Source organism: Terrapene carolina, unplaced genomic scaffold, assembly GCF_002925995.2.
Source record: "Terrapene carolina triunguis isolate 2854851 unplaced genomic scaffold, T_m_triunguis-2.0 Scaffold285, whole genome shotgun sequence".
NCBI lineage: Eukaryota > Metazoa > Chordata > Testudines > Emydidae > Terrapene > Terrapene triunguis.
This window is the reverse complement of record NW_020664636.1, coordinates 38678-50719: the sequence shown is the minus strand read 5'-3', so window position 1 is coordinate 50719 and position 12042 is coordinate 38678. Positions and strand designations below refer to the sequence as shown.

General features: G+C 47.0%; 1 protein-coding gene across 1 annotated transcript; it reads right to left on the bottom strand.

The window, feature by feature from the left end:
* Positions 1-1579: 1579 nt before the first annotated feature.
* On the bottom strand, positions 1580-4689 carry LOC112109864 (zinc finger protein 436-like). Its single transcript, XM_026657739.2, has 2 exons — positions 4287-4689; positions 1580-3896 (listed from the first exon to the last, which is right to left on the bottom strand). The coding sequence occupies exon 2, from the start codon at positions 3886-3888 to the stop codon at positions 2623-2625; it is 1266 nt and encodes a 421-aa protein (XP_026513524.1). The 5' UTR covers positions 3889-3896; positions 4287-4689; the 3' UTR covers positions 1580-2622.
* Positions 4690-12042: the final 7353 nt, after the last annotated feature.

Sequence of the window (12042 nt, the reverse complement as noted above, 5' to 3'; positions counted from 1 at the left end):
GGGTAAATTTATACTTCTCTGGAGTAGAATTCTTCACCAAACCATGCAATATTTCATCAGTGTTAGTGAGGATGGCATCTCCAAACATGACAAATGTATTTCTTTAATCTAGTGGCACATGTCTAAATTAGATCAGAATCTCTATAAACTATGAGAGGTGGGATTTCTATTAAAAAAATAGATATTTTTCTGCAACTATCTCACATTCAAAACTGATTTACTTTTATACATATTTACAGCACCTACAAAGGGTGAGTTAAAAAAACCCCACCACTTTTATTTCCTCTGTATCTGCATAGTTAGGGACAATATTTCCCAAGTTATTCAATTATGCAGGAGATATTTTCATAAGTAATCTCCTGTAAGGCCCGGGTCACAGCTGCTTCGGGGATCAAACACATGGGTATTTTGGCTAGTTTCAAGTCACTTACTGTGGAATTCTCACTCCAGATCATCTGAGACAATACTGACCTAAACTATTGAATATTACTTTGATCATATACAGTTATTTCAGATAGTTGCATCCTTTGCATAGTCTGATGTTGTTCACCATTTCAGAGTGGAGATTTAAAAATGCTACTGTTTCTTTGTTAGCATGTCCAGTAGCTTCGAGTATGCGCTCCAGGTGACTGAACTGCACTGGAGATTTCCCTATATCATCATGGAGGGGTAGGGAAAAAGGAAAAATAAAGTAAGAACATAAGAATATAAGAACAGCCAGACTGGGTCAGATCAAAGGTCCATCTAGCCCAGTAACCTGTCTTCCGACAGTGGCCAATTCCAGGTGCCCCTGAGGGAATGAACAGAACAGGGAATCATCAAGTGATCCATCCCCTGTTGCCCATTCCCAGCTTCTGGCAAACAGAGGCTAGGGACACCATCCCTGCCTATTTTAGCAAATCATCATTTATCTCAAAGTCCCCAATAAATCAGAGCTACATTCTGTCAAACAAAATCCAGTTATGTGACCAAACAGACTTCAGAAAGAAAGAAAAAACCCACATCCCAGAGAGGTATACAACAATTTCAATTTCATATAAAGTGAAATTCCAGAGCAGGTTACATCTGATGACTTAGAATCAGGACAAGAGATTCTTCCATCCTGCTTTCCTCTGATCGGTTCAAACCTGCTTCACCATGTGCTGTTTCATTGTTATTAGTCATGTTATTTACTAAAGGTTTAACATCATTGTAATAGGGAAAACAGCCCAAATTTCCTCCTGCAAACAATCCTGACTCGGCAGGGAAAACCTCAGGAGTGGCTTTGCCCATAGATGGAAACTGGGATTTCAATGCTGACTCATCACACTCTGTTTGGAATCCATTCCAATTCCCCTTCCAGGTTGGTGACACTTTCATCTCCATCTCTAATGAGTCTGATTTAGGATCAAAGAAATCAAAGGACAATTCCCAATCACAAAGGGCTACTAGGATAATCTTCGGAGGAATGGAGAACCTACCTTACAAATGGAGACTTAAGTGTGGTCTACACTACAGACCTATATTGGTATAACTACATCGATTGGGGTGTAAATCCACACCCCTGAGCAACATGGTTATACCGACCTAACCCCCTTCCTCCCCAGTGTAGACAGTGCTATGTCGGTGGGAGGGCTACCACCTCTCAGGGAGGTGGAATAACTAACTTGACAGCAGTTATGGGCCTGTTCCAGGAGTGGGTGGGTGGGTTTCTCTGGCCTGCAATGTGCAGGAGGTCAGACCAGATGATCATGATGGTCCCTTCTGGCATTAAAGTTTGTGAAACTATGAAAGCTGAGGACACTGCATCACGTGACACTTTGGGAGTGGAGGGCTAAAATGTGAAGAACAAACTCTTACTTAGCTCAGACAAAAGGTAAAAGTGCTGGAGTGATGGGGAAGCATGGAATACCTCCATCTTTTTCAGGTGTCCCAGGGTCTGAAATGACACTTCCCTCCCTCCCCCACCACTCTTGCTCTTTGTTCAATTTAAATCTATTTTATATGAGAAAAAGGGTACAAAAACAATTCTTGTTCAGCACACCCCAAGGCAATATGTGGACAACTAGGAAGGAGACAAATCTGTGCCAAAGGGTGAACTCAGAGGCTCTAACAATCATTTTGCAGTGGAAAGAATAGTTTAAATTTGATCCTTCCTCCAGGTTTGCTTAGACTAGGAAAAGGAGGTTAGGGCAGGACATGCGGATAACCTGGAGACTGTATGTGGGTTATGTCCTTACTGCAAGACTAGTTAGGTTTTTACATCATGATAGCTAACTCAAGCTAGCCAACTCCATGGAAAATCCTAGTGGGGATGAAACTAAGCAGATTTTACCTTGATATAGCTAGATGATGTCACCTGTATATCTCCCCGACCTGGAGGTGATGAACATCCCTTGTAGGAGGGTCACAAACTCCCATGATCCAGAGGACTATGGAGTTGACAGAAAGGACTATGGAATTCAACCCCAAAAAGGTGGAGCTGCAGAAGGCAAAAACAGCCAACTCACCTGGGGGAGCTGAGGGCCCACAGTGAAGGAAATGGTGCAAATAGCTTTAAAGTTCACTATGTGGCAATTAGCAAAACTATTAAAGATAAAAACAAATCTTTTGTCGGCTCTAGACAAGCTTTTTATGGTGTTCCTATCTCTTGTGGATTCTCTGATGATAAAGAAGGGCTGAGCTCCGAGTGAAGCTTTTCCCGCACTCACTGCATTCATACGGTCTCTCTCCGCTGTGGATTCTCTGATGCGTAATAAGGGCTGAACTCTGAGTGAAGCTTTTCCCGCACTCACTGCATTCATACGGTCTCTCTCCGCTGTGGATTCTTTGATGTGTAATAAGGGTTGAGGTGTCAGTGAAACTTTTCCCACACTCATAGCATATGTAGGGTCTCTCGCCTATGTGAATTCTCTGGTGTGTAATAAGGGTTGAGCGCTGAGTGAAGCTTTTCCCACACTCACAACATTCATAGGGTCTCTCCCCAGTATGGATTCTTTGATGTGTAACAAGGGTTGAGCTGGCAGTGAAGCTTTTCCCACACTCATGGCATTCATAGGGTCTTTCTCCTGTGTGGATTCTCTGGTGTGTAACAAGGGTTGAGCTGTCAGTGAAGGTTTTCCCGCACTCACAGCATTCATAGGGTCTTTCTCCTGTGTGGATTCGCTGATGATAAATAAGCGCTGAGCAATTACTAAAGTTTTTCTGGCACTCGCAGCATTCATAAGGTCTCTCTCCTGTGTGAAGTCTCTGATGTGTAATAAGGGTTGAGCGCTGAGTGAAGTTTTTCCCACACTCACAGCATTTATAGGGTCTCTCCCCCGTGTGGATTCTCTGATGTTGAATCAGGGCTGAGCTGTCAGTGAAGCTTTTCCCACATTCGCTGCATTTATAGGGTCTCTCCCCTGTGTGGATTCTCTGATGCTGAATAAGGGTTGATCTGTCAGAGAAGTTTTTCCCACATTCGCAGCATTCATAGGGTCTGTCCCCTGTATGGATTCTCTGATGCCTAGTAAGGGCTGAACTCTGAGTGAAGGTTTTCCCACACTGACTACATTCATAGGGTCTCTCTCCTGTGTGGATTCTCTCATGATTAATAAGGTCTGCACGTCTACGGAAGTTTTTCCCACACTCCGTGCAGGATTTTTTTCTCTCTCCTGGGAGGATTCTGTGCTGGCCTGTGGTTCCCTTGAGGTCCTTGTGAGTTCCCTGACTATTAATGGATTTACCCACTTTCTCTTCTGGCTGGTTTCCCTGCTGCCTCTCTGCCCTGTGCTGACTCTCACAACTTTTTTGCTGCTCATGACTTCTGGACACCTTTCGTCTGGATCTTCGCAACAGTACCCCATGCCGTTCCACATGCTCATCAGCCTTCTGCTGAGGAGTCTGTTCCTCATTCTCACTCACCATCCCACCACCTGCTGGGACAGAGAGAGAAAAACCTCACCTATAGGAATGGGAAAGAGGAGAGGAAGCCAAAATAAGTGCTGGAGAAATGGGGGGTGGGAGGGGGGTGGGGAGAAATCAGAAAGTGAATTTCCCCAAACTCTTCCCCATAAGGGAAAGAGGAGGGGATCAATTCTGTTTCCACATCCTAACCAAACACTCAGGATGAAGGGAGGTCAGGGAAGGACCTACTGCCAGGTGTCAGCCAGGATGGGTAGGAAGCCATGAGTGATATCTGCCCTGAGGATATTGCACCCGCTGGGGACAATCCTGGACTGAGAGTGTTCACAAGATCCTTGTAGGGAATCCCAGCTCTTTCCTTCAGGCACTGGCAGTTTTAAGTAGGTTTAATGATTCTTCACCTGTGAGGGCACCTCTCAGGATGTCTTGTTCCTCTGAGACCTGGAGGTCTGGGACCCAGGGGTCATCCCCGTCTTCCAGCTGGGAGATCACATCAGGTTTAGAAACTGGAAACCCTGCTCAGGGGAAGAAAACAAGGGACATCAGATGAATTCATGGGACATTTGTCACAAAGAAATGTTCTATTATTTTAAACCCAGCCCATTTTAAGGGAGTAAAAAACCAGGGCCAGCTCCCCAGAGGTGCTAGACTCTCTGCTTCTGAGGGACTTAACTAATCCCATCTCTGCTGGGAACATACACAGCCAGACAGTCATCATCAAAGGGGCTCCTAAAACCTAGGCAAGGTAACTCCATGTCCCAGACTGTGAAGACTCCAGAAAGAAAGGAAATCCCCCTAGAAATGCTTCTTACTGGCGGAGAGAGAACCAGAGACAATGAAAGTCACAGGAAGCTGGAACTGGTGGGGATCAACACAGCAAGGAACAGCAGGGAGCAGGCATGTCCCAGAATGCAGTATGTCAGGGGTATTATTAAGGCTAAGATTTGTCACCGGGGTCACAGAATCCGTGACGTTCAGAGACTTCCATAACATTTTCTGCTTCAGCCCTGGGGTGGCAGGACAGGAGCTGTCAGCTGGCCAAGGGACCCCCCGCAGCCCCCAGTCACCAGGGGCGGCAAGGGGAACCCCACAGCTTCCCAGTCACCGTGGGCAGATCCCGCAGCTTACCAGCCACCTCAGGTGACAAGGGGGACCCCAGAGCTCTCAGCCACCACTGGCGGCGGGGGCATGGAAATGGACCCCCCCAGCAATGGTGGGTGCTGAACCCTCCTCCCTCCCCATTTTGTCACAGTTATTTTTAGTAAAAGTCAGGGACAGGTCACGGGCTTCTGTGAATTTCTGTTTATTGCCTGTGACTTGCCCCTGACTTTTACTAAAAATAACTGTGACAGAATCTTAGCCTTAGGTATCATATGTCAGGAAAGCACATTCTAAGGAAGTAGGGAAACTAGCAAGTCAGGTGTAGCGGAAGGGAGTCCGAATATCTCCCAGAGTGTGGTTAGGCCTACAGAATTAGTTTCAATAACTCAGAAACAATAGATTCTGCTTCCTCTGGAAAAGGAGAATGTGAAAACGATGAATCAGGCCATGTGACTTTAGGAGGGACTGATTCAAAGATTCAAGAAGCCTACAGGGAAAACTGATTGTGAATACTGCAGATGAGTCCCCAGAAGTTGCACTAACAACCAATGACATCAGCAAGAAAGTGCACATTTGTGCCAGGCACGGGTCGTCTTGCCACTGTGAGGAACAGAAGATGTCAGAAATGGTGGCTGGGTCACAGCGTGTAGGGAAGAGATGTGTGTGTTGGGGGGAAGGCACTAAGTAGCAGAGAGAGGAGAAAGTGAAAATAACATTTGAAAAAAAATATGTAAAATAAAGTGAAACTGGACTGGAATAAGAATGGAATGAAGGCTCTAAATCAGGGTTCAGCAACCTTTCAGAAGTGGTGTGCTCAGTCTGCATTTATTCACTCTAGTTTAAGGTTTTACAGGCCAGTCATACGTTTTAACGTTTTTAGAAGGTCTCTTTCTATAAGTCTATAATATATAACGAAACTATTGTTGTATGTAAAGTAAATAAGGTTTTTAAAATGTTTAAGAAGCTTCATTTAAAATTAAATTAAAATGCAGAGCCCCCCGGACCATTGGCCAGGACCCGGGCAATGTGAGTGCTACTGAAAATCAGCTCACGTGCCGCCTTCAGCACGCGTGCCATAGGTTGCCTACCCCTGCTCTAAATCAAACGGCTCCTAGCTCCCAGATCCTCAAAACCTTCCTTTCCTTTCACACTGCAGGTGCCCCTTGGTCCAATTCCTCCAACCCGCTGTGACGGCATTGGAGCTGGGGAATATTGATGAATACTGCATGATGACCTGGACATTGGGATATTTACCATGGGAATAAGTTGGTTTAGTTTAATAGGGGGCTTAAAGGAAAACAAGCAGGAAGGGAAGAAGATTGGCTTATGGCATCAAACTCCCTACATCGCCTACTCCATGGCATCCCCATCCCTTCCCGCTGCCTCCAGCCCTCCCAACTCACAGGATCTCTACACCCCAAACCTTCATCTCCATAGCCTACCAACACCCAGACCCTTCTCAACTCCCCAACAGCCTCACTCCCCCTGCCCTGAGCCTCCCCATTATTATTTCTATTACCCGTAGCACCTCGCAGCCCAAGCATGGACCAGGCTCCCGTTGTGCTGAACATTTTACAAAGACAAAACAAAAGGACAGTCCCTGCCCCCAAAAGAGCTGACTAGCCAAGAACAGGACAAGAGACAGATGGAGACAGACAGACATAAGGAAACAATAGGACAATGTTGGTCACTAGGGGACTAGATGTTGTAATGTCATTGTAAGTGTCACGGAGAAGGAGATCGTTAAGGAGGGTTGGGAAGGAGAAGACTCAGCTAGTCCATGGATGTGCATGGGCAGCTCCGTTCAAAGCCCAAGGAGCAGCATGGGAGAAGGCACGAAGGGAATTGTTTGAAAAGGTAACAAGTGGGTGATGGTGTGACGAAGTGGGGAGGTTTCTTCGTTTCCTTGTTTCCTATGGGGGTATGGTTTGCATGCAGATGGGGTGGGACTCAGTTTCCCTGGGTGTTACTGGTTTAACGAGGTGAGGGGAGAGGGAGTTTGTTGTTACAGAGGACCGGAGAGGGAACTTGGGATCCCAGCCGATGGCCTGGAGAATGGAGACCCCGGCAACTGGTGACCTGGAGGCCCAGCTCAGGAGTCACAGCTGGTTCTGGCCAGTGGGAGGACAATGGGCTGCGAAAAGAGGAGAGGAGGCCCAGGCGACCCTGTTTATGACCCTGTTTCCCTGGAGAGAAGACAATGGACAGAGGCGGGGCTTGGGGCCGGTGATATCAGATGCCCAGCTGGGAAACAGGGGGGCTCGGGGCTGGAGAGAGGGGGCAGGCAGAGCCCACCGGTATGCTGGGGAGACTGGGCTGTGCTGGGCTGAGGGAGGCCAGGCCTGAGTCCCGGAGAGTTTCCTGTGCTGTGTTAGTTGCTCAATAAACCCTCCTGTTTTACGCTGGCTGAGAGTCGCTCCGGTCTAGAGAACAGGGTGTGTGTGGGGGGGGCATTATTCCCTTTGGGAGTAGAGGCCCCGGGGGTCCAAAGCGAGGGGACTCCCTGAGGGGGCCTACGGCAGAGACAGACGTGCTAAGGCTCAGAGAGGTGCAGCTCCAGGAGGTGGCGAGAGTGGACCCACGAGAAGGGCTGTCACACTGAAAGGGGCACCCCCCACGGACCGCACGGGGCCAAGAGTGGGCACAACCTGTGAGTCCGTGACAGATGGAGGCTGGCATCATGGGCTGTCTGGAGGTGGGAGTCGGCATCTCAACACAGAACAAGAGATGATACGTCAGGTGGGGATAGGCTGGGATGGGCCCTGGCAGTGAAGATAAGCAGCTTGTTTGATGTGCTAGAGACGGGGCAGTAAGTGGAGGGATTCAAAGAGAGGGTTGTGTCCTGGATTGACTAGGTGTGATATGCCCCGGCCTTCAGTGTGCTAGAACCTAGACATAGCTGGAATATATTCGATGATTCTTAGGTTAGTCTGGTAAAGCAAAACTTAACACAAAGCTCATTTTATCAGAGTCATCTGCCCGGCTTTCCCAAAGCCTCCTCCGTTTCATCTCTCCCTGTCTCAGTCTCTCTGCCCTGGACAACATCAACCTTAAAGCTCAGTCTGTTCACAACTAGTCCCTTCGTGCCAAATAGCAGTCCTGCTGGGTTCCCATCTTCTGGAAACTCCCCTTGGCTCCCAGGCATGATGAGTTAATGTCCAGTCCTTAGATCTCCCATTGTCTCTCCAGGGCACTTCATGTAGGGACAGTTCTGGATAGTGTCTCCATGCCAAACTGCATAGACTTCCATTACTCCAACAGCCATTACTTCCCCTCTCCCAGAGAAGGAATTAACTCCTTCACACCCAGTGGGTAAAAAAGCAAAGTCAGAGGGGAAGCTGAGTCATGCACCAGCTCTATTGTTAAGGTTCAGACCATTCTAATCACACTAAAATGCACATGCTGACTCAGGTTATCTTGAAATTTGCTGCTCCTCATGGGGATGTGGGGCAGGGTTAGTGGTCCATATAGGAGATTATTTGATGAAGAGGTTCCCGAGAAAAAGTTCTCGCCAAAAGAAGCTGGTTACAAAGGCACTTTTCTGCACAGACCTGGGGCTCAAAGTATGGCTCTAATTGTCCCCGGATTGATCTCAGCCACTTGGCATTTATCTCAGCTAGCACACAGTACCTACTGTCTTTCTGGGGGAGCAATATCGAAAAAGTTAATAACTAAAGAAATTGGAACTTCAGATTAGCATCAGCCAAACTGACAAGTAGAAGAAATAGAAATGCACATGTGAAGCAAGGCTCAGGCTCTGCTAAGAACATAAGAACATTAAGAACGGCCACATTGGGTCAGACCAATGGTCCATCTAGTCCTGTCTCTGACAGTGGCCAATGCCAGGTGCCCCAGAGGGAATGAACAGAACAGGGAATAACCAAGTGATCCATCCCCTGTTGCCCATCCCCAGCTTCTGGCAAACAGAGGCTAGGGACACTTCACAGCATCCCTGCCCATCCTGGCTAATAGCCATTGATGGACCTATCCGCCATGAACTTATCTAGTTCTTTTCTGAACCCTGTTATAATCTTGGCCTTCACAACATCTCCTGGCAAAGAGTTCTACGGGTTGACTGTTCGTTGTGTGAAAAAATACTTCCTTTTGTTTGTGTTAAACCAGCTGCCTATTCATTTCATTTGGTGACCCCTCGTTCTTGTGTTATGAAAAGTAGTAAATAACACTTCCTTATTTACTTTCTCCACACAAGTCATGATTTTATAGACCTCTATCATATCCTCGCTTAGTCGTCTCTTTTCCAAGCTGAAAAGTCCCAGTTTTATTAATCTCTCCTCATATGGAAGCTGTTCCACACCCCTAATAATTTTTGTTGCCCTTTTCTGTACCTTTTCCAATTCCAATATATATATATTTTTACATGGGACAACCACATCTGTACGCAGTATTCAAGATCTGGGTGGTCCATGGATTTATATAGAGGCATTTTCTGTCTTATTATATATCCCTTTCTTGATGATTCCCAACATTCTGTTCGCTTTTTTGACTGCCGCTGTACATTGAATGGATGTTTTCAGAGAACTATCCGCAATGACTCCAAGATCTCTTTGAGTGGTAACAGCTAATTTAGACCCCATCCTTTTATATGTATAGTTGGGATTATGTTTTCCAATGTGCATTACTTTGCATTTATAAACATTGAATTTCATCTGCCGTTTTGTTCCCCCGTCACCCAGTTTTGTGAGATCCCTTTGTAGCTCTTCTTAGTCTGCCTGGGCCTTAACTACCTTGAGTAGTTTTGTATCATCTGCAAATTTTGCCTTCTCACCATTTATCCCCTTTTCCAGATCATTTATGAATATGTTGAATAGGACTGGTCCCAGTACAGATCCCTGGGGGACACCACTATACCTCTCTCCATTCTGAAAACTGACCATTTATTCCTACCCTTTGTTTCCTATCTTTTAACCAGTTACCAATCCATGAGAGGACCATCCCTCTTATCCCATGACAGCTTACTTTGCTTAAGAGCCTTTGGTGAGGGACTGTTATGGGGTATACTTGCCCCACACTTGACAAGAAAGGGTTAAGCCCACACTCTGGGCAGAGGAAGCCACACCCCCTCACCGCTGCTGGGCATGCGCCAACAGTTGCTGCAGTATAAAAGGGAGCGTCCCAGCTCATTGTAGGTGGACGGCCATAGAGGGAGGACGCACCTCAAAGGCTCTAGCCTGGGAGCAGCTGGAATCCCAGACCACGGGATCCAGAGGTGCCGAGACCCCAGCAGATGCCCAGGTACCTATGGATGCCCAAGGGAGGCTGCAGCCACCAGGAGCAGTGCAGGCTGAGCAACCCAGAGACCCTGAAGACGTCCAGACCACAGCATCGGGGGAAAAGGTAGGAAGTAGCCCAGGGTAACTTGACAGTGGACCAGTTAGTGAACCAGATCTTGAGTCAGTGTGTTTCGGCCACTTGCCACTGCCAGGGCCCTGTGGGGAGGGAGGGCCCGGGTCCCCCTACCCTGGCCGCCAACCCCTGCCCCCAGGTGGCGGCCCACCTCCACGACTCTGACCACTAGGCCGCATAACCGTGTTAAGGAGGTCAGCCATACTGACTGTGGCCATTAGCCCATCCTGCCCTGACAGCGAGGGCAAGCAGATGAACTTAACCGCAGGGCCGCGATACCCTTGCCCCACCCCAAAGGGGGACAGGGTGTACTTGCCCTGTGACGGGGACCTTGTCAAAGGTTCTCTGAAAATCTAAGTACACTCTATCCACTGGATCACCCTTGTCCACATGCTTGTCGACCCCCTCAAAGAATTCTAGTAGATTGGTGAGGCGTGATTTCCCTTTACAAAAACCATGTTGACTCTACCCCAACAAATTGTTTACATCTATGCGTCTGATAATTCTGTTCTTTACTATAGTTTCAACCAGTTTGCCTGGTACTGAAGTTAGGCTTACCAGCCTGTAATTGCCGGGATTGCCTCTGGAGCCTTTTTTTAAAAATTGGCATCACATTAGCTCTCCTCCAGTCATTGGGTACAGAAGCTGATTTAAATTATAGGTTACAGACTACAGTTAGTAGTTCTGCATTTTCACATTTGAGTTCCTTCAGAACTCTTGGGTCCCAAGTGGTTCCAGCAATCTGTTCTCACAATAATTGGTTGGCTCAAAGGGACATGCTGTGGCATTTGAACCTAAGCTACACCATACATTTCGGTTTCAGCCTCACCACTGACAGCTTTCTTTCATACTGTGGCAGTTCCTTTGGAAGTTTTGCATTGATAACAATATTTCTGGATTAAGAGAAATATTTTTCAAAGTGCTCTAAGACCAGTATGCAGACTCTGGCCTGGTCTGCACAGAAAAGTTTTCCCAGAAAAACTCTTTTGATTAGTTAGGGGTGTGATTTTTCAAATCCCTGACATGACCATGCCAGGAAACGATCTAGCATACACACAGTTATAATGGGGGGAGGGGGAAAAGTCCATTAAAAAAAAATCATGGAAATTAAGTGACCATAGCTTCATGAATGCAGAGTTACGGTTGCCTAGTGCTGCCTCGTGCCCTTCCAGCATGTGGACAGTGGCTACACTTAAACCTCTGAAAACCATGAAATGAAGAGTTAAAGGACATGCCATTCCTGCAATGCAACCTTAACTCTGCCCCCACCCACTAACACGGGAGCTGGCAATCGCCACTAGGAACAGGTCAGCCAGGGTGGTGCAAAGTTAACAAATTACCAAGGGAAGTGGTGGATTCTCCATCTCTTTAAGTCTTCAAGTCAAGACTGGATGCCTTTCTGGAAGATGCTTTAGTCACACAAAATGGATTCAGTTTAGTACCGCAGCAAGTGGATGAAATTCTCTGGCCTACATTATACAGCAGATCAGACTAGATGACCTAATTGCCCCTTCTGGCTTTAAAATCTATGAATCTAGATTAGATGTGAGGAAAGACTATGAGAATCATCGAACTGGAAGGGACCTCGAGAGGTATCTAGTCCAGTCCCCTGCACTCATGGCAGGACTAAGTATTATCTAGACCATCCCTGACAGGTGTTTGTCCAACCTGCTCTTAAAAATCCCCAATGAT

What these genes read in the sequence shown, in the direction of transcription:
- LOC112109864 (XM_026657739.2), bottom strand. Translation starts at nt 3,888, where the DNA reads ATGGTGAGTGAGAATGAGGAACAGACTCCTCAGCAGAAGGCTGATGAG.